General features: G+C 36.4%; 2 protein-coding genes across 6 annotated transcripts in view; both read left to right on the top strand.

The window, feature by feature from the left end:
• Window positions 1-444: 444 nt before the first annotated feature.
• On the top strand, window positions 445-8,393 carry LOC308655480 (uncharacterized protein; the record flags this gene model as incomplete). The annotated part of the gene is made up of 3 exons (XM_081305588.1): window positions 445-524; window positions 599-1,367; window positions 7,971-8,393. The coding sequence occupies 3 exons, from the start codon at window positions 445-447 to the stop codon at window positions 7,995-7,997; spliced, it is 876 nt and encodes a 291-aa protein (XP_081161714.1). The 3' UTR covers window positions 7,998-8,393.
• An 11-nt stretch (window positions 8,394-8,404) lies between these two features.
• The window catches only part of NTNG1 (netrin G1), a 343,409-nt gene continuing 328,187 nt past the window's right edge, over window positions 8,405-23,626 (top strand). For all 5 annotated transcript variants that reach the window (XM_081306139.1, XM_081306138.1, XM_081306136.1 and 2 more), the window contains exon 1: window positions 8,405-8,784. In XM_081306139.1, coding sequence (XP_081162265.1) covers window positions 8,539-8,784 — 246 coding nt within the window. In that variant the 5' untranslated portion in view covers window positions 8,405-8,538. The remainder of the gene's footprint in view (window positions 8,785-23,626) is intronic.

The following is a 23,626-nucleotide window of genomic DNA, read 5'->3' as shown; positions in this document are numbered from 1 at the left end:
GAGGGTGGTCTTAGCCTCTGCACCCTGAGGTCACCAGCGGCGGCAGCCGTTGCTAGAGCAGCAAACAGCAACAGCGAGCGGGACGGAGTTAGGACCGCTCGGAGCGCCCAGGTCTCGAGGTAGTATAAGGTTTGCAATCCTTCCACTTGCTGGCAGTTGCAGAAGATCTGCTTTTTAAGTGAAACGTACATGCCACCCCTCCGAGGGCTGCGGCTTCCCTGGGCTGCTTCTTTGCTTCTCCCTTTTCCGGCCCTCGCGCTCACTCTTTAATTTGTCCGCGCCGCTAAGTTTGCCAAGAGCTCGCTTTCGGCTGGGAGAAGGGTCCCGGCCAGGCGCCGCGGGCGGGGGCTGGGGACCCGGGAACCGCAATCCAGAAGCATCGTGGGCCATGTATATTTCATCAAACGGACTTTGGGTGCGTCGCGTCTCGCAGCCATCAACGCTATGTGCAGTGACATTTCTGACTTGAGTGGAGGAATGCGCGAAGGAAGCCCGGGCGAAATTGGTACTAGAGGATCTTCTTGGCGCCAATGCTAATTGTCCTGATTTATGTCCCTTCTGACTGAGCTCAACATCTTCATCTGAAATAAAATGAAAGCGGTGCCAAGCGGGATAGAACCGCCTGGCCGCTGGTTCTGATCCCTGGGAATCAGGAAATCGTCCTGCAGCTTAAAAAAGAAAGAAAGAAAGAAAGAAATAGAAATAGAAAAAAGAAAAAAAAATCCCTCAGTAAAAGTTTAAGGCGAGAAGTGGCAGAGGCAGCGGCGCGAGGAGGCGCGGAGAGCCGGCGAGCGGAGAACTGGGCTGGCAGGACCTCCGAAGGCTGCGATTTCATTATTAATATCACTATATTTTTGGAGGGAGAGGCACCTTTCTCATCCTCTCTTCCTCTCCGCCCACCCCTTCTCCCTCCCCCTCATCTACCTGTCAAAGTCACTGATCTTTTGCATTTCGGAAGAGGACGTCAACGGGAAGGAATTCCCTCTCTTGGTGCGGGCTCCAAGAGGGGGAGACGCGCTGGAGGCTCCCCACCGGGGCGCGAGGCGAAGGTAATTAAGCGGCCGGGAGTGGCGTACCGGCGTGGGTTCTGGGTCCGCAGAGTCCTCTCCCGCAGTCTGCCGGGCGCGATCTGGACCCCGGGGCTGTGGCGGCGGCAGCGGCGGCGGCAGCTCGGGTTCACACCCCCAGCCTTCCCGTTCCGCCCGCGCCCCAGGAGGAAGCTCCGCGGAGCTGCCGCCGCCCGCCGTTGCGCCGCCCGCGGGCTCCGCTGCTGCGGCCGCCGCCCGAGGCGGACCAGGCAGGGCAGGGCCGCCGCCCCGCGCCGTCGGCTCGGCTCCCGCCCGGCGCAAGGGCAAACGGGCCACACGGTAAGTGCTGCCGGTTTCCCTCTCCTCCTGCGACCCGAGCCTCTCCTCTTTGCCCCGCTCCCCGGGCTTCCTCCCTCCCTCTGGCCCCCCCAGTGCCATCCACAGGCGGGAGGGGAGACTCCGGGTGGGCGAGGAACTTTGGAAAGCGCCTTGAGAGGCAGCGCGCGGAGCCTCTGTGCGCACACACAACCCGCACCCTCTCACACCCACACACAAGTCTTCCTGGGTGTGCGCCCCGAGCAGGTTACGTGTCTGTCTCTTGTCTCGGGAGCCCGGGCTCTGGGTCGGTGCCTCTATCCACAGCCTGACAACACACCGCGCTGTCTCTCACACACCTGACCACACACAACGCTCAGGAGGGCTATTCTTGTTCTTCTCATTTTCTTTCTCCAATTGTCTTCTTTGAGAGAAAGAAACTTGCCCTGATGCCAGCCCTGTGGAGCTGGTGGCTACACCGAGAGCTTTTGAACTCCCCTTCTTTTAATCTCCTTTATTGGTACGAGATTAAAGCACTACTATCCCACGTTGTGCAGCTGGGGAGAAAGGGAAATTGAAAAGGGAAAGACTAGGTGTAGGAATGCTGTTTGAAATCTTTTCTCAGACACTGGCATCACATTAATCAGTTGATGTATTTGGCAAGGGACATTGAGTTGCTCTCTGATATGAATCTGTGGATATCTATATATAATACAAATAATACCGAATATTATTGGGCCCAAAATAACCAATTAAGTGATTCATACAAGAGAAAACTTAGATAAAAAAAGAAACTGCGCCCTCTGCTGTTTATTTTGGTAACCTCACCAGGGCACCATTTTTTTTTTTTTTTTTCCAGAAATCCACTTAAGAGTAGGTTGTCATTTTTACAAGGCAAGAGGGGAAAATTCCTAGAGGAGGGATTTGAGAGCAACTTTATTTGGAAAAGTCGTAGGTTGAGTTCTTATTGTTGAATCAGGTGTAGATTTCTAAGAGCATAGAGGCTTTTGTTTCCCCTATTCCACATCCTTCTCTTTGCCCAAGGAAGAATGGAGCCACTCCTTATGATAACAGTTTGTCAATCTTTGGAATGGAAAATTCTGAGTAAGAGTCAGAATTTCACCAAACATATGGTGAATCTGGCAGTAGATTTTCTCTAGAAATAAGGCCTCATTTTAGGATTGAAAATACTAAAAGTTATTTTACAGGAATAAAAAAAAAGTAAGATTTTCCATCAAATTCATTCATTCAACTATGCTTAGTGGTTAGGATTGTTAGAAAGTTTTCTTTTTCGGGGGAGGGTCAAGTTTTTTTTTAAATTTGTCTAGCCTTTGAGGTGCATCTCTAACCTGTGATAAAATCATCAAGCCACATTTAATTATTTTGAACTGTCACTTTGAATGCCTTACCTGCCCCCTTTTCACTTTGGCAAAGAAAAAACAGCTCAATAACTGTCCAGGATTATTTTTTGAAAATAAACAACTTTCAGTTTTTTTCATTAAAATAAAATTTTGATCCCTGCTTGTGGATCATCACGTAAAGAAAAAAAATGCACCAAGGTTTTCACATGCAGTGTTGTTCCAGCTTACATATAAAAGGGATATATTTTCTTTTTTGGTTGCCATAAAATGAAATACCATTTAATCACAAAAGGCCTGCGTGGGGGCATTCAGAATTTCGAGTATCTAGGTGAATTCTATTTGATGATATAAGAAGGGTAACATGAAAATTTTGAAAAGAAACAACTTGTTTTATTTGGACATAAAGCTGTTTTCCTATTAAGATTTTTGTTTTGTCAGCTTTCTCTGGCATTTGGGTTAAAATGATTCAGGTTTGTTTTTTTATTTTTTGGAAGAGACTAATGTATTTTGCAGTTTTCTTTTGTGTGTTTGAAATTGGTGCAAATACTGTCTTCACTTCCATTATTGTTCTGAAAAACATCAGGTGATATGTTAAAAAAAAAAGTTAAAGCCTTACTTAGTTAGTTAATAGGTTTTCTCAATAAGGATTTGGAGACAGTTTTCAAGTGACCAGAACACCAAGTTACTTGGAAGGAAATAAAATTTCATACAACTTAGGAAACCAATTGTATTTCAATGTTGAAAAGTGTGTACATATGTGTGAATTGCAGTGTATTATAGGTCAGTAAGTTACTTAGTATACTTTCAAAAATAATTTGTATTTTTATTATCCAGAGTTTGTTTCAAAACTTTAGATGGGTGTATTTGAGAAGTTGGCTCTCTGAACATTCCTGTATGAGAATAAAAAATTTATTGTTCATGTGGTAATTAAACAGATTTCTTCTAGGCTTAACTGATTCTGCAATAATTTTATGTATTATCCCATCCATAGACATTCTGCAAAATGTGTGCTATCTGATTTCTGTAATCAGTCTTCTCTTGGTGAAAATAGAGACCTTTTGATACTAAGGTGTGTTACTTGGTTTTATTAAGAATCTCATGATAGGCAGTTGCTCATAATACCCAATCAAGTATGACTAGAATATGCCAATGATGTTTCAGTACACGTTAAATTCCTTATATTTTGAGAGCAGTTAATAAAAAGACGCCTATATTTCCCATTAAGAATACTCAAAGATACCTTCTTCATGACAAATATGTGCAAAGAGCATTCAATATATGTTAAAACATCTCATGTAATAAATCTCATTATGATCATATGGGAAGCTGCTAATTTTGAGAGGTTATAGAATTTGTGTCTTTTTTTCTTCTTATTTTTCACTCAATGGAATCTGATTATAGTCAATTTTTCTTTTGTTCCTTTCCATTCAGAAACATGCATATTTATAAAATTCTTAATGTCTATAAAGAATGAGTCAATAGCTGTCTATTTCAGGTGCCCCTGAAGAGCTGAATATTTATGGAATGAATAGCCTACTACTACCACCCCCACCTACTAGTGAGATTATATAATAAAATGAATGCTGAAAGCTAGATAGAGTTAGTAGATTTACTGGCAATATTTTCCTCTCAGTTGATGAACTCTACAGTTGCTTTTAGAATAGAATACGATTGTTTATCATTTTAATTATTATTACTTTCATTAATATTTTGTGAGGATTTTTATTTTATTTTCTTTTTACCACTCTGAAGGAAGGGCCCATGAAATGCCTTTTTACAAAGTGAATCCAAGGTGGAAAGGAATTAGATAGAATCTCAGAAAAATATATGTTCCATGTAGGCAAAGCCATTTTATAGCCCATTTTAGCCCCGATCAATAATATCTATGAACTTCAGGGCCGTGCCATAATTTTGCATAATTTTATTGGCTTTCCAAATTTATACACCGGAGTTCTATGGAGCACTCAGGGCTTATTAACGGGTGTGTGTATATATATATATATATTTTTTTTTTTTTTTTTTTTATCAAAGAGGACCTCTCAGTCCTAAGTTCACAGGTAGAGATGATGGCATTATTTGATTACAGTGAGTTCCCAAGGTTGGCAAAGTAAGAACTAAAGCTGGGACGGCCCAGAGCTCTTTTGAAGCTATCCTTAGTTAGGCGATCCAGGCACTTGAGACAAATTCAAAAGCCACATTACTTGGCAATTAGTTCAGTTATGGGCCAGAAGGGATACCTTCAGTATATTAAGTCCCCAAATATGTCATTGACTGTCCTTCTCATAATCGGTTTGCCTAGCTATTTGCCATGATGACCTAGCTCTTAAGAAGCTATTGATATTTTTAACCTGGTGGAAAGCATGGCCAGATGGGAACCAGGGCCATTAGGTAATCGAGGTCATGGCGTAAATCATATTCTATTTGTACATCATTTTATTTTCTTTGAAAACTCCATAATTATGCTTCAATAGCACATTCCTGATTTTCACAGAGGTTTTTTTTTTTTTTTTTCCTTTGTGTGTCATGGAAGTTCATAGATTTAAATCCTCACTAATTTGAAGTTAAAATGATTTTCTTTGCTATGTGTGTGGCACTGAAAAGTAAGGAGACCCTGAAATGAAGGAAGTAAGAGAGGCTAAAAATGTAAAAATGAGAATAAAAAAATCAAATAATTATTAAAAAAAAAAACAGCTCAGTGACCCTCTGTTCTTGATCTGTAATATACTGTGGTCCATATCTTTTTCTGTGTCAATGGGAGCTCATTAAATGTAAATTCTGCAGACTAACTGAGCCATGCCATATTAGTGCTTGCCAAAGCTTGACATTTTTAATACATTAATAATATGTCTGTAATGTAATGGAAAACTATTAATCACAACTGGTTATATGCCAGAAATTTAAGCTATAATTGGCTGCTTCTTGTCAAGAATGTCTGTCGCACAGTCCTGCAACTGCCTAATATTCAAATATCTTGCACTCCTCTGCATTTTTTCTTGTCAGTTCTCTAAATTCGATCAATGGTGTAGTCCATAATTCTGTGTAATGACCATCATTATAATTCTGATATAATTTAATGAGAATTCGTTATATTGGGATTACTGTTGTATCAGAATACAGTAACAGGTCCACATACATTTCCTTAGTGTCCAAGTTTTTCATATACAAACGTATGATCACTCTTTTATTTTGAAGTGGAAGTAAAGCAAAATGTGGATGAGGACAAACTAACCAAGAATAAATGGATTTAGTGAATAATATTGGTTAAGAAAAGTGAAGACTAATTTCAGAGATCATTCAAATATATATTTGAAGTCATAATCTTGACATAAAATTATGAATTAACACATAATGCTCCCTCAGTTCAGATTCAAAACAGTTCCAGGTTTTCAAGACTATATCGTTCTTGATAAATAAATTGCTGTATATTTGAAAAGATGAATTGAAGTTAATAATTTCTGACCTAGTTGATTTTCACTGCTTCACTTATTTAATGTTTACTACCTTCACACTTTACAGTGTTTGTTTCTTCTTACAATAGTAAACATGGTTGAAAAATGCCTTCAGAAAATGTGGCTATATATCATTTTAACACCTTTTCAGATTATTAATTGTCAAAGTGTTGAACGTTTCTGAAAATATCAACTTAAAATTACTAATGAGTCTGAACAAAGCAGAAGGCTATAGTAGCCACAACACATGCTCCTCTGTGATTCTGTTTCTTTTTAACTTAAGATTTCAAAATGTTCTCAGCACAATATAGTCTTTACAATTCAAGAAAGAGACAGATTCAAATCTTAGTTTATACGTGTTTAGACACATTGTTAATTATTGCTTCCTAGACCTCAAATATTCAACACTTTTCCTAATAGAAAATATCACAAATTGCAGCTGTATGATAACATTTTATGAATCGAATATAATGAAAATTGCACTTGCATCCATAAAGCAATTATTATAAATTACTTTGCTATGGAAACACAATTCAACCATCTGTTGGCATTTCGTAGTCTCCGTGGCTTAGTTCATTTTAAAATGGTGCATTATTTAAATATAGTAAATTCCTTTATAAGATTGTTTGAAGATAGTGAACTCCCATATTTAAACTATTTAATGTGTATCATAGGGTCTATAGTGGATTTTCCAAAGTTGTAGATTTTTTTTGTCCTTTTTGAATAATTTAAGAAGTAGTTAATAATTTAGACTATGAATATGAAACAAATAATTAATAAAGTTCATTTGCTTTTAACACCTGGATTCAAATGTTAGCAATTGTTTAGATTTAGATAGTGGTACCTAGAGAGAAAAGTTGCCAGTTAAACTCTTCAATGAGTTGTATCTGTAGTTAAGTAGGCTGCATTATCAGTTTACCAAAAGTATGTTTCAACGGTAATTTTTATTTTTTTCTTAGAAATAGTGCCATATTATTTTGCTTCATGGCCTGTTAACTCACCCTCAGCTATTTTTATATGTGCATTTTAAATTGTGCATTTTACTACAGAGCTTTACTTTTAAAGCAGCGTATAATATTTGCCTTTGGGACAAATTCTCTTCTGTTACAGAAAATAACTGCAAATGCAGATGTAATGCCTATAAAAAATATGTAAGAAAACAGAAAATTCTTATGAAAGGAAGATTTGCTCCTTAGTTTTATTTTTTATTTTATTTTTTTTTCAGAGATCCAAGTCACCTTTATCAGTAAATGCAACTAAACAAAAGATGCTAAATTCTCCCAACATAATGAGCAAATCCGAAGGGACAGGCTTGTGCCAACAATGCTAGTTTTCATTCTGGCTAACAAAAGCTAAGAAATGTACAAGGAACTTGGAGATTCTTAGACTCTCTTTGCCAAGAGACAAAAGGCATACAAGTGGTTGTCATTTCTTTGTCATTGTTATAAAAGCATTTATTTCCCTCATTGTTTGCTTAGAAGACTTTCTAGCAGTGCGATATGTGAGAAATGTTTAAATCTAGCAGCTTGCTTTCAGTTTAGTTCAGATGGAAATAATTTTTGAAGCGAAAACCTGTAACTCACCTGGAACACACACATCTGTCTTTGCTAGGGAAGAGTTAAATCCTTCATATCAGATCTCCCCTATGTGAATGATTTCCCTGGTTTGCTCATTCTAGCAAAGCAGCTGAGTAAAGGTTATCCAGATTACACCAATTTGCTTGATATTGCATCAAACCTCCAAAATGTCAACATATCATACACTTCGTAATGCATTGACTCCGGGACAATAACTCTTACTCTTATTGTTTCTTAAAGGGTGTTGGTGCCAGAAGAAAAGGATGATTGATGGGAAACAGACACCGGATGATAGACGCACATCCTTTTGCTTCCGATACTGATATCTCAGCGGCGCCTGGGCAGCCCTTGTGAACCGTGAGCATTGAGGATCACTCAGGGTTATCGGATGTACAATGGGAGAGCCATCACTTTGCTAAATTATTATCTGCTATTGGACATCTTTTACAAAAACCAAACTCTAGGACGACGAAAATGCTCCAAGTTGCTGTTAATGCCTAACACACAAATATGTTAGGCTTCCACCAAAGTCCTCAATATACCTGAACACGCACAGTATCTTAATCCTTCACATCTGATTTTGGATTCTGCTTTTGAGGTCTGATCCTCTTTTTTCTTTTCTTTTCTTTTCTTTCTTTTTAAAAATATACAGACCTATCTACATAAAGAAGACATATATATATATATATATATATATATATATATATATACACACACACACACACACATATAAATATATATAAACAAATGTATATGTAAAATAGACAAAGATTACAGATAAATCACGAAGATTGCAAAGAATTTAGAGATGTATTTGTCAAGATTCCTGTCCATTCATGCCCTTTGGGTTACAGTGTCTTCAGTGATGCAGCCCTACCCTTTGGTGTGGGGACATTATGATGTGTGTAAGACTCAGATTTACACAGAAGAAGGTAAAGTTTGGGATTACATGGCCTGTCAACCAGAATCCACGGACATGACAAAATACCTGAAAGTGAAACTGGATCCTCCAGATATTACCTGTGGAGACCCTCCTGAGTCCTTCTGTGCAATGGTGAGGCAACCCTTCTGAGTAGAGTATTTCCCCTAAAGGGGTTGAATCGCATATGAATATGAATGTGGTGAATGTGAAGGCTCCTTTCATGTAGAGCTGAATCTGCAGGTGGCAGGTTGTGTTACCTGGCTAGTCATTCTCTGTGGAGGTTTGAACTACCTGAAACTACATTTGCACAGTATAATTGATGCACTAGAACTTTCTACTTTCAATTGAAGGTTAAGTTTCAGATTGGAGTTTGGGAATATGATTAGATCATATGTGTTATGTTAAGGAGAAAATCCACTGGCAAACTTTAAAAAATTGCAAAGGTTTCTTAACATGCATATATGAAGCCAGTCCCAGGTTCCATGAGTCCAGGTTAGATTCCTTCTCCTGCTTTCCTTCATTAGAAAGCAGCTATGATTTGGAAGTCCTTGGTTAGGAGACCAGTGAGAGGAAAAGCAGAGGAGAGAGGGACTAAAGTCTCCCAACATGCTTTTTCAGAAAAGCCTTATTTGCCAACTCATGCAGTCCCTTATCATCTAGGATCACAGTTTTCTGTGGATGTTTTAAAAGTGCTTGTTGGAGATCATATTTGCTGAAAATAATGACCTGGGTCATACAAATTCAGATACTCTCCTTTTGATAAGCAAAGTTACAAAAATTTATTGTTCTTATGTGTCTTTTTTTTTCCTGGGTGGAAAGTTAAATACTATGTGAAAAGATAGCTTTGGAGTAAAACACTGAATTTCAACTAAGGACATAGCTGAAAATATACCTATAAAGTAGTAATGAAGAGCTTGGTGATTAAAATGGTGTCAGTTAATGTGCCAAGGAATTCAGACACTGTGTTCATTTGTTTTAGGTGGCTGTTTTTTATTATAGACCGTCTTTGTTGGATACAGGAGCTGTGATCCCATTTTTCTCCATGTAACAGATAGAATCCTATGGCAGATTTTAATAGTATTCTTACCTGACTTTATTATCTTGAACCTGGCCTGGCATTTTCAGGATAGTGAAACTATTAATCAAAGTAGCATCTGCTCACAGTCCCCAGTGAGTTAAATTAGCATAAGATCATCTTAGCCTGAGCACCATAGAAAAGGTTTTGTAACAGGAAACAATTTTGAGCAATAAAGAGTGTTTTCACCTAAAAGCTAAGGGCTTGCCATTTTTCAGAAGTGCCTTTGGGGACTGGTTTGAATTATAGTCTAAACTTGATTTTGTGGAGAGTGAGAAAAAGAGCTTGGCTATTACGTGTCACTATGACTAAAGTGCCCTGAAAGACTAAATATTTCAAAAAGAGGACCCGTCTCTTTGGCAAACAGGTATGTGCTTGGCAAAGAAGTTATATTTTAGAAACCACAGACTTCTGGAGAAGTATATTCAAACATGTTAGTAAAACTATAATAAATCTGTAAAAAAAGCAGGTACATTTGTTGACTTTATATAAGGTCTTTAATAATTTCTCATGAAAGGTCAAAAATAAGATCTCATTTCAAATCTGGGATGAAATTGCTATTCAGGTGATAGGTTGTGCAATCTTCTACTCCTTCTAGCAGAGGACAACTTCTGGGCCAACTCTTCATATTATTAAGAAGACTGTAGCTCTATATATTGGTTTGCATGACACTTATACGCCTTTTCTAGCATTGTTTAATAATTTACAGATCCAAGTAAAATAGAAAATATCTTTTTTAGGGTGTCATTTCTGCTTGCACAAGTCCTGTATGATGTGTTCAAGGTATGATTTATATGTGCAGTTTGCCTGGTCTCAGCCTCTGGCCAGAGTGCTTGCTCAGCACTGCTCCTGTCCATCATGTTGAAGGTATACCTAGCATGGTATCTGCAGCATGCCTCTTTCTCCCATTATAAGAGGAAAGGGCACATTAACAGGTCTTCCTTTGCTGCCTTTCAAAGGGACATGGCCTAACTTTCTTAAACAAGATAATTCCTACCAGTCTACTGGCTAAGTGATGTTGGAGGCCAAATGGGAAAAAAAAAAAAAGAATTAAAATGATGTCCTTCAGCTGGCATTCAGGACAGTAAGAGGAATACTTTGCATGTGTACAGAAAAGTCCACAGAATAGTGTCAAAAGCCTTGGTGGATTTAAACTTGTCATTGAGTTTTATAGTTTTCCAAGGGAGAGTGTAAGGTTTGTGAGATGTTACCTATCAATCCTTAATTTGTAGTCCTTAATAAGTATATGATTGGCTTAGTAGATTAAATAATCGTGCCTTTAAATTGCACACTTTAGGACTATTTGTGTGTATATTACATGCCAAGTCAATGATAATGGCCTAGTATAACAATACTTCTATGTTTTGGATTTTCCGAAAAAACTCTTTTGTTTAAGGGTTCCTGACACAAGAGTATAAAACTGTCTTGGGATCCTGTCATATCAGACCTGTTTAGGTGCTCCTTAGCCCAAGGTCTAATTGGGATCCATAAATGCATTTGTGTTATGACTTACACGTTAGTCCCTCCTTGACACTTGCATCCGCTGAGCTGCATTCCCATCCCGACACTTGCGTCCATACCTGCTCCCTGCAAGTCATTATAGCCTATTACATCAGGGTAGCTGCCAGAGAAGCACAATCACTACTTAGCCCCTATATGCAAATGTTTGCTGCAAATAGTTTCACTTGCTCAGCTAGTGACACCCTTATTAGCTATGACTATAGCACTGTTGAGCACCAAGAGGACATTAGGTCATAGAAATGCCTTATAATTCCCATAGCTGATTTGTTTAATATAAAATTAAAGCTCACTGGCCCTGCATTAAGAATCTGTGTTACTTCTTTTTGCCTTTGCTCCATCATTATATGCCAGTGACTATCCATGAACTTTGCAGTCATTTTAATATAGAGTGAAATTTTAGAAGAGAAACATATGATTCCATTTTATAATAGATCTTTGCTTATTAACCTGAATGACATATTTAATAAATCTTCAGTGTCAAGTAATTTGAAATGTTGTGTATTCATTGTCCAAATATTTGTAGACATTCGTTTTCTGGGAGAATTAAAGAAATAGTAGAATAAGGTGATAACATATATACCAGTTGTACACTTTGAAAGCTATGTATCTTCTTTTTAATTTATCATATTCTTTTTAAGTTTATAGTGGCTAAAAAATTATGCTTTTGCTGAGGGGGAAGAATCTGAAGGGAAGAGGAGAACTAAGCATTTTTATTTTTAAGTCTGGGAAAACATGTTTGTGTAAATCCTGTCCTTTTGTCCACATGACAAGCTTCAGGTAGCATATCTCTGTCAGGAAACACAGATCATTCAGTGACAAGTTGTTTCAATTTGCATAAAGAGCAGGAAGAATGATCTGAACCCACGTGCAAAGCCAAAGTGACAACACAAAGCTCTGACTTGTTCTTTGTGTTTAGACAAACTTAGCTGTCATCTCTCCTTGCAACACCCCAGTGGCTTAAAAATGGCAAAATTATCTGCAATTATTTCCAGCCTGAAGCTAATTTTCTGGATAAGTTAAACAAAAGCTTTTAAAGGAGCCTACAGACGGAAGTCATATGCATGTGTACGATTTATGGTGCAGAATTGCTGATGACTGTGGAAATGGGAGCCCTTCAGTGCTGCCATGGATTTCAGAGCCAATCAAAACTAAATTAGGAAACAAAGATTATTAAAAAGTCTTTTGTGCATGTAGTTTGGGCATAATATTATGAGGTGGACATTAAATGTTTCCCTTGGAGACTTTCAGCATCATTAATGCAGCACGCCTTTAATTACAAGCAGAACCATATTACTAAAAAAAAAAAAAGGAGAAAATAAAGTGCTCTAAGGTGTAGTTAGCAATGCCCTCATTGTGTTTACTGAAATAATTAAAAGAAAGGGTATAATTTTTCTAAATAAAATGTCAGAATTTGAAATGAAAATGGATTTTCTGTAGGAAATTTACTAATGTGTGCTGCACTCTTGATAGGCATTTATTCAAGTACCTTAATAGGCCTATTAATGATCACTCCATATTGTGCTATTTCAAAACAGACTCCTATTAAGAAAAAGAATCTTTAATTACTGCAAGCATCGTGGATAGAGCATATTTTATTAAGTTCAAATGAAATTTACAAAAGTCCTAGAAAACCTTTGTGTTTTATGACTTCAAAGAACCCCGGGGAGTGAGTGGTAATGCACAACCTCTCAGGGCCATCCATAACTTCAGTTCCTGACTTGACGTCGTCTCAGGTTGCCATCTGGTGGCTATCAGGTGGCCTTTGAGAAATTAATTTGATAAACTTGGTTACATTTTCAGTGACAAGGGATTAATGTCAATCTTCCCCAAACTGGAAATGACATTCACTTACATAATAATTGAATAATCTTAAAAATACACTCTGTTCACATGAAACATAATTCAATAAATGAATGAAGTTTTAATGACAGTGACATCTTTCAATTGAACTGATTTATCCCTTAATTATGCCAGAATGGAATTTTTAAAAAACCTTCATTTCTTTCATTATGAACGTCTCATTATTATTAGTTCATTATTTAGACGTATTTCTTAGAAAAGTTTAATTCATGTTTGTACTGAATTAAGTTCCACAGAGATCAATCTTTCTGATTTATCACCACATCCAGTGAATAGTTGTTGAGGAGCCTCCCATAGCTCTGTGTTATCTATTTCATCAAGTATAAAGTACTCTACCTGCTTTTTAAATCTGAGTTCATGAAGCCTTATTTTCTAATACTTTCCATTAGGACCCATGACATTTCTAGGGGATTTAGGGCTGGCAATCTAATTGGAAGGGCACTACTGGATTTGGGTTGAAGCTGCATTGGCATAACATGCATGGTTTATGGGGGTGGTCTGAGATGGAACTGATAAAAATTAAGGCAGGAGTAACAGAACCTTAAACTATCTCATGTCATTTATTGTTCTGAGATAGTATTTCCTATATGCACAAGTGCTTTCATCTCTGTAGAGCTAATGCTTCACAGGTATAATTGCAGACAGCTGTGTACAAAGTAAAATGAACAATGGGTACAGAACTTGTAAAACCAACTGGCAGTAGTGAGAATCAAAGTTAAATAACATATGTCCACTGCTGCCAAAGGAAGTAGAATTCTAAGCAAAATGAATGCAAAGTAGTACGTACCCTGGGAACAAGGGGACAGAGAAGGATGAGCAACACTCAGAATGTTAAGGCAAAACCTTATTTTGCAGCATGTCACTGCAAAGGGCCACTTGGAAAACACTATTTGCTAGCTAAGTGCCTAATGTTAAGCAGTGTCAGAAAGAAAAGAAGTGGGGGAAATGCTGGGTGGGACAGATAAGTGCCTGCAGCATTTAAATAACAGTCTAGCAACCTGGTAAATGAATAGACCTCCTTATACATAACAAGATGGACAGGAAACAAAACACCAGAAAACTGACTGAGTTTCACATACTCACACATACATATATACATAGGAGATGCTGTAATATGCTGAGTAAAATAAACCATGGCTCATCTAAATGTAGCCTGGACTTCACACAAAGGTTAACGAAAGCATTTAATTCTATGTAAAAACCAAAAAGTTTAAAGATGAAACATGACACTTCAGATAATGACTGCCTTGTGATAGATTCTCTGAGTTACCTCTTTCAGTCCCCCAACAGATAATCCTATCTGCTCTGAATCTAAAGGGACATCACTTTAAAAGAGTGAGAAGCAGTGTCCTACAATAGCAAGATTTATCCACATGCTACTGAGAGCTCTTGGGTCTAATCTCCAGAGTTCGTCCTTCAAGGTGTAACTCAACTTATTTTCTGTATACACCTCCTGCCAATTTCAACTGATATCATTTTCTTGACCTTTTAATTCCTTCTGCTCTATCATCCATTGCTTTCTATATTTTTATACATCTATCTAGTGATATATAAATGGAGATAAATAGATGAACAGTAGCCCTGCCTTACTCCATCATTTTCCACCTTAAAGCATCTTATTGTTCGATGTGCTCACATACACATTTATTTGTTTCATGTCCTTTTTGTATTCTGACTCTTAACTGGATTACCACCATTCTTTAAATGAGATATTATGTGAGAATATATAAGCTGACATATAATTCAAATTTAGCAGAGACTATACATTTTATTGCTTTTATTCCTCATAGTATTTAATATTCTCCTAGGCAACAAATGATGACATGGTTTTAGCTAATTAATTAATCAATTGAATATAGTATATGATTAAAAGAATGTTTTTTTTATTTCTTGAGAAATATTATCATAAATCCAATGTTTGTTTTTTCTCTGTAAATTAAAAAATAACAAGAAAAATGTAGCTACTATGTTTGGGAAGCTCATGATGATGTTTTCAAAAGAGAGATAGTAGAGACAAAATCTACTCTGAGTTCTGATAATGAAAGTATCTTTCCATCTGTTTAGACTATATATGAGGAATCTTTTCCATTTCTAATGGAATCCTCTATAAATATTTTTTTCTGAGATGTAATTCTCATTTATTATAAATAACTTTGAAGATATATGAAAACATTACACACAACATCAGAATCATTTTGCAACACTTTTACAAGTCTCTCTCCCTAAGTATAACACATATTCTGTTTTACAAAATTGGAATCATATCACATATAGATTTTTACCAATTGCTTTCATTTCTTACTATGTTTTCTGCATTTATTTCTCATAAACTATTCAAAATATGATTTTAATAGCTGTAAATATTCAATTATGTGAATTTTTAACATTTTTTTTTATCTTTCCACTTAGGCAACTTGATGCTGTTTCCATGGTTTTGGCTATTGGTTAATGGTAGAATGAACAAATATCAGGATAGTGTTCTTTAACTAAACAGATCCTTCATCTCTCACATATTAAATGAATGTGTTTTTAGGATGTTGAGCTTATTGTGTTATTGAATTGAGGCTGAACGGTAGAACTATACTTTGCTCAAGGATAGAATTGCCACTGAATTGAATGGACAGTCTTTATGTCAGTCATGGAGGAAGAAGTGTCATGGGAGTTAGGCAGGTCCTTTTCTCTGGGCCTTTGCTTGTTTTGTCTGGACTTGAGAGTCATTTTGTAGGTAGAAGGAATGTAGCTTTGTTTACATAGTGCAGAGCCAAGTCAGGAGACCTCTTTGGGAACTAAGTTGAAGATGGGTAAATCACACCTTGTAAATCACACCACAGCAACACCTGTGGCTTTAAAATGACCCACAGAAGGAAAAACATTTTAGTTTGAAACTCAGTAAATATACACTTATCTATACAGACAAGGCTTTCCCTTTCTATGTGCTGTGTTGTCTGGTATTTCCTTCTTTCTTTCTTTCTTTCTTTCTTTCTTTCTTTCTTTCTTTCTTTCTTTCTTTCTTTCTTTCTTTCCATTCCTTTCTCTTATTTAAAAAATGGTGGAAAAATAATATATTGATGATGATACATGAACTATATGTAGCATTGTATTGAGACATGCATAAAGGGGAAAATACTATACATATCATCATATAATTTCCTTTTTTAAATACAACATTATGTTTTTGAGATACACTGTTCTATAGTATTCTATCATATGGGCATTCCTTCAACCAGTCTAGACATCTAGGTTATTTTGTTTTTATACCATAAAGCTTTTGACCAGTGCTGTCAAATTTTCCACTCTAAAAATTGATCCATCTACCAATATGTTATGCAAATGTCTAAGTCAGTAGATCTGTCCAATACTTCAAAATATTTTCAAATTTTCTTCTAATATAGTTTTTTAACACATAAATGAGAATATGTAGTTTACCAAAAAAGATAAGGATTAAATTATCCTTACTCCACCACTCTTTTAGATTAGGTTCTAATTTTTAAAACTTGACGCTGATATAAGGATGTATATGGAGGTGAAAATGGAATTTCATTTTTTAAAAGAAGCTTGCATTTGCTTATGGAAGTGGCTGATTTTTGATGTTTCTTGGGCATTTAAATTTCTTTGTCTCTAAATGTACTAGCTTCATTACTTTGTACTTTTTTACCCCTTTTCTAATTATTCTACTAAAGCCACCAATTAAAAAACAAATATGTAAATTTGATTTTTTTTATACAAACTCCATTTTCTCTTAGTTTAATCAGTATAAACATCCTTTTTTTGCTAGAAGATATCATATTTGCGAGACTTTTCCACACTGTTCATGTATGAACATGGTATGCATTCCTACACTAGATTTTGATGGCAGGAAGCCATAGTCTTGGGGTTAGAAAAGCTTCATCTGAAAGCCCACTTTTGGGTCTTTTGTTCCTAATTTACAAGCTTTGCAAAGTTATTATTTACCCTCAAGCAAAGTGTCTGTTTTCATTTAGAATCAGTGCTTTTGGAAATAATTAAATACTGAAACACGTTCTTTGTATAGAGCTACTGGTATGAAATCTACTTTGGTTTTAATTCTCCAGACCAAAGGGCAGACTGAGTTTTCATGTACTATTTTTAAACTTCAGAATTTCTTCTCTTACATTAGGAGAAAATGATGGAAGTTGTTTTACAAGCATAATATTGGAAAAGAAGTTACTGAGATTGGCAGGTTGTAAGTTTCTTCTCATCTTGCTGGGAATAGATAGATTCACATAGTATCTGTTCCATGAAAATTAAAGATGTGAGCTGAGGAAAAAAAAAAAACAGAATTGGTTTTCATTTTTGACCTACTTTGGAGATGACTTCTGAAATATTAAATGAGGAATTGAGCTGGGTATTGCTCCAGTCCAAAAAAATAGCCCTTTTGTTCCAGAAGGATGCTGTCCGTTGAGGGGCCCTGCTGCTGATACTATCTATCATCAGGTCATGTCTGCACAATGTTTTTTTAGCATAACTTGGAACTTTTTGTTTATTTTCTGTTGATCCTTTTCCTTCTTATAAATGATAAAATGAAGGAATCAAATACACTTCCAAACAACTTCCAAGCATGGTCTAAAAATTAATCTTGTGTTTCAGCAATGTTGTCAAGGTTCCTCTATATTGATTTATATGAGGGAAGAATTCCTAAATGGGTAGAAAAGATTGGTCAAGTGTGAGGAATATGAAACCAGCAGAGAAGTTAGAAGACTGTTCTAGAAAAAGAATTCTGTATTTCAAGGCAAGATATTTTAGTGCGTGCATAGGTGCCAGAAGACATGAGTGTGGGATGTGTAAAACTAAAAATTGTCTGCCAGACGGGGAGAGCTGCGATTTATGGGTCATGTGAAGGTTAAACCAGAGGCCTCAATGTTTTTGAAAGTGACATTCAAAAGTTGTAGATTGATTTGTGGGTCAGGATAGACTGAGGCTATTTACATAATGGACCATCTGCAGGTTCTCTCATGTGAGAGGAGAACCAACCTGTGTGGTCTGCATAAGTTACACAAGAGGACATGTGCATGACAGAGAGAGAATGAGCTCGTGGCCAATATGTTAATCTGAGATTGGTTGTAGATTTCTAGACCACTGCATATGGAATTTGATTTCAAAGTTTAGAAAGACTAATCTTATATGAAGTGTTAGGGAACATTCTCATCAATGTATCTACAATGTAGTGCAGAATAATGTTCTATTTAGCTATCACAGGAATCAGCACTTTTACAGTGCTTAGCATGGTATCAGATGTACATAGAAATTATTGTACGTTTGTTGAATTGGGTTTGTGTCATATTTTTACAAATAATATTTGTAGTTGATGTTTATGAAGAACTTACATGCATTGTATTAAATGTTTGACTTGTGTTGGTTCTTGTAGTCTCAATTCTACCATAAGTCTTGTTTACCAGGTGAAGTAGTTATGAGGTTAAGTAAAATTTGCAATTTGTAGAGGAAACAAGAAAAATCCAGGTACTCAGATACCTATGTCCTGCGCTTATTCTATTCCCCCCTGATTTTATTTGTAACATGTGTGAGCACCATTTTAAAAAAATCCCATTTATCATTTGGACTATGAGCTGCGATACTATGATTTTGTTATTTAAAAAGCCTTTTATCTGAAATAACCTCAGGAGATTGGATTCTGTAAACAGGGCATATGGAATTCTGGAAATATGCATTACGTGATGAGTGTCTTCATTCAGGGATAAGAGAACCAATCAACACTGTTTGTTTCCATTCTTGCTTTCTTTTCCATTAATGTGTTCATATAAATGGAAATAAGCTGTTAGAAATCATAGAGAGCTGAGTACATATTGTATTCACCATCTCAAACCAGAATAATAAGTCGGCAACTGTTGGCTAGTTAACAAAATCACATTCTTGTGAGTGAGGTGTTGAGAGAAGTAGTTAGGGGCTGGGGATGTGGCTCAAGCGGCAGCGCGCTCGCCTGGCACGCTTGCGGCCCGGTTTCGATCCTCAGCACCACATACCAACAAAGATGTTGTGTTCGCCAAGAACTAAAAAAAAATAAATAAATATTAAAAAATTCTCTCTCTCTCTCCTCTCTCACTCTCTTTAAAAAAAAAAAAAGAAGTAGTTAGCAGGATGCTTTTGTTTTGTTTTGTTTTGACAGTGTCAACAACAACTGTTACCCTATAGCCAACTTCCTTCATGGTTTCTCTACTTGGATGTCCACTAGGTGTTTTCAACTTAATGTGTTTGTTATAGAACTCTTGATTTTTTTCTCTCTGAATCGATTTTGCCTCTAGTATTTCCCACATCTGTAAATGGCATCCTACACTCATCTATCTAGCTGCTCAAACAAACAATCTAGGAATTCTCCTTAATTCCTTTATATTGCTCACAAACATCTCAACAATTCTGTTAGTAAAACCTTCAAAATATACTGCGAATCCTACCACTTTCACTTTCTCTAGTGCTAATAACCAGGGCCCTTCCAGTTTTCTCTCTAGGTGAGGCTCTGCTGTATCTTCTAGTTGATCTTCCAGCTTCTCATGCCTGTTCTACTATCAAAATCACTTATCTTTAATAATATTATTATATATAATATGATACATGATATAATAAAATAATAATATATGTAATATAACTTTATATATATATATTTATAGAGTTGACCCTCCCTATCTGAAAATCATAGATCATGGATTTAACCAATACTGGGTAGAAAAATATTCAAAAATTTAGATCTGTACTGAACATGTACAAACTTATTTTTGTTGCAATTCCATAAGCAATAGAGTATAAAAATGATTTGTATAGCATTTACATTGTATGAGGTATCATTGTTAATCTAGAGATTATTTAAGGTATACAGAAGTATATGTATAAAAACATAAGAAACACATACACAAATGCCACTTAGAATTAACAATGGTAACATGTTGTTTTTGCTTAAAATCCTAAATAGACATTAGAGACCGAACTGAAATCATGTTTGTCCCCACTCCCTGATTCATTCCTCATCTCCTTCTTCCAAAGGAAGAATTGAATTTGGTGTTGCATCTAGTTTATGTTTTTATGCTTTTCATACCAAATTTGAGCATTCAAAACAATAGTTTTGATGTCAAGTTTTTAAAATGTTATCTTCCTAAAAAAACTATTCTGAAATATGCTTTCAACATTATTTTTAAGATTATATATTTGATATGTGCAATCTATATTGTTCATATTAAAATGCTACTCTCTCTCTCTCTCTCTCTCTCTCTCTCTCACACACACACACACACACACACACACACACACACTCCTTGTAAAATTATATTCCTTGATGGGAATTTAGGACGTTCCTAGATTTTTTTTTTCTTATTTGTTTAGTTTTTTGGAATTTCAAGGCACTATATGAGAGTGTAATTTCCACCAGTCTCTTGGTGTGTATGAGCAAGGGTTTTGCTGTGTTTCTGTTTTTCCTGAGGTATGCACCCTGAAGCCAAATTGTTGGTTTGAAGACAACAAGAATTTACGTTAGATACACCTTGTTGCATCCCTGCCAACAGATTAGATTACAAGGGTTAGCCTCAACAAGTTTTTTTTAAATTTTTTTTTAAGTTATAGATGAACACAATGCCTTTATTTTTATGTGATGCTGAGGATGTAACCTAGTGCCCTCCACACTTGAGGCGAGCACTCTACCACTGAGCTACAACCCCAACCTTCAACAGGTTTTGTTTTGTCTTGTTCACTGATATGCTTCCTCTTGTAATATAATTAAATATATTTAAGAAATTGTGTTTCTCTTATTTCCTTAGCTTATCATTAGATTTTTATGATCTATCATAGCAAGCATAATTAACTCAGGATATTTGATAAAACTATGTGGACCATGGCTCTTAATCTCTCATCTTGGTTTTAATTATTTAAAAGTAAATCACTTGGAAGTTATATGAGCATCACTTGCATATATTCAGAATGGTAAATCAGTAGGAAGAATGAAATTTGAAGAAATAAACATTCCATCAAACTATAAGCAAACTTCTTTAACTGATCTTTGTGCAGCAGGCAACAAATTTTAAGAGTGGCATTATACATCTGCCTATCTCAATAATCACTCTTTAAAATTATTTTTGTTAACTATACATAATTTTTCCAAGTTCACTCTCTTCATTATTGGACTGTAACAACTGGAAGTCTTTTTGCTTACTTTGCAAGATGATATATAAATATTGCTTCATCCATCACGAGAATGACTTGTCCCCTAGATGAAAACCTGAGGGTGATGTGTAACTGTAATAAATTTGGACAGCAAGGGAAGGGTTCCATTTCCAATTAAAACCACAGCCAGAAAGTTTCCATCTAGACTGGCAGGGAGGGTGGATCTGCACACATTTTGTTATTTTCTTATCTGTTTGAGGAGAATATGGGCTATATTGTAGGAGTATTCATCAATAAGGCTTTATGCCCCTCCTAAGAGGGGACAGTTGCCTCTTCTAGAGAGGAAATTTGTGCACTCATTAAGTTTCTGACACTTAGAGCTAGTTATTCAGAACTGGAAAGTCTAACATGGTGCACGCCATGAAGGATATTTTATTTGGATTCAAACAGGCATAAAGGTTCAAATTAAAATTTAGTCAGGTTATGTTGCTTCTTGTTCTGAGGGATAAGATGATGACATACTTAGCCCAGTGCCTGACATATAGTAAGTACTCAACAATTATCAATTATCATTATCAGGGTGATGATCATTTCTGTCACTACAAGGTTCAAGTCATTCTGATTCTCATTTTCTGCTTTGAAGGGATCTTCTGGATGTTTTCCTGTTATATCACCTTTCTGTGAACTGTCCAGCCATCCCTGATGTTACTAATGGCATTTAATAACTAACTGCTTGTGAGGTTCAGGCTCCAAGCAGGGTATTTAAAATCAGCATAATTTTAGAACTGTGGTTTTAAAGTAAATGAAATGTATTCCAAATAAAATAGTATTAAAATAATAATTCACGGATGCAATGACATTTGCGCTGAGATATAATGGCTCAGTGCACTAACAATTACACTAGACATGCCTGAAAACGATATAACTATTCTGAAAAAAAAATTAACAAAATCAATATGCAAATAAATAAAACTCATCTTATTAATGAAATGATATTGGTTTGTTGGGTTTTGTAGAAACTTAGCAAGTGAGAGAAATTCCTTCATGCGAAATACAAAGGCTGGGTATTAATTCAGTTTCTCTGGAAGCCATATTATCCACGCTGCCCCCTTCCTCAAAGGTGTCCAGTGGATTGCCTCTACACTCCCAATCAATAGAGTAAATATTGTTTTTTTATCATTAGATGAACCTTACCTCCATAATTTCAACTTACTCCAACTGTACTTTTTATTTCACATGATTTTTGGGTATAGTATGCTCAAACAGAAACACTAAAAAGTTTTATCAAGGTGAATGTGAGAATTGAGAACAGGTGCTGTTTCTTTCCAAAAGATGTTCTCTGACAGGATGGCTTAAAGAGGGAGAGCAGGCTAGATCTCAGCCTCAAAGCAGCTTAGTGGGGCAGGGCTGCCTCCTGTTGGGCATAATCTGCCCAGCTGTGCTTGCTGCTATCCTACAGACTTCTGCTACATCTTGATCTTCTGCAGGACACACACTGCATTTTGGAATTTGTACCACCCAGTGAAAAAGAGCTTTTGCAGCTCATACATAAACTGTATATGGCATTGGGTAATAAAAATGACAAATGTTGTTTTAGCTTTTATTTTAAATTTATTTTATTTTAAAAATTTATTTTAAATTTAACTTAATGTGTACCTGTATGGGCAAAGTACTAGGGGTTAGAGATACAAAGAAAGTAAAGCCGACACACTTCCTAACATCTTGGAGCTCACAAAAAATGGCAGGGGGAAACATATTTAACAAGTACACCAATAACTGTTACTGTGATAAATGTTTCTAAGAAGTTTAAGTCCCCGGGTTGGAGCTAGAGCTCAGTGGTAGAGTGCTTGCCTCCCAGGTGTGAAGCCCTGGATTTGATCCCTGAGCACCACATAAAAATAAATAAATAAATAAAGATATTATATACATCTACAACTAAAACAATATATAAAAAATTTTTAAAAGAAGTTTATGTCCCTATGGGGCTGTATAATCATAATGCTAGTGGTGATAGGAAAATAAAGACCATTCTTGAGGGAAATCTGGATGTTGTCAAAGGCTAGATTTGCTCAGTGATGCTTTTGGTTTTGCATATACATTCGTAAAGCTATTAAGATATGCACCTTGATAATTGAAATTCCTATAGTAAAATAGCTCTGCTATCACAGGAATAGAAATTTAGCTTCGTTTCCTCTGTGAATTATGTTTTTAAGACAGTGTAAGAGTGAAGTATTTTAGCAGCTGTCTTGTGGTAGCAGGTAGTTTTCCTTAGCAAAGTACTCACCACTTCATTTTGTAATCATTGGCTTCTAGTCTGCCTCCCACAGCAGATTATAATCTCCCTGAGAACAGAAATGGTGCCCTGATGTCTGTTGCATCCCCAGCTATTAGAATAGTGCC

Source organism: Spermophilus citellus, assembly GCF_964194105.1.
Source record: "Spermophilus citellus genome assembly, chromosome: 9".
In the NCBI taxonomy this organism is placed as follows: Eukaryota; Metazoa; Chordata; class Mammalia; order Rodentia; family Sciuridae; genus Spermophilus; species Spermophilus citellus.
Note: the sequence above shows the minus strand (reverse complement) of the source record. Positions and strands in the feature narration are given on the sequence as shown.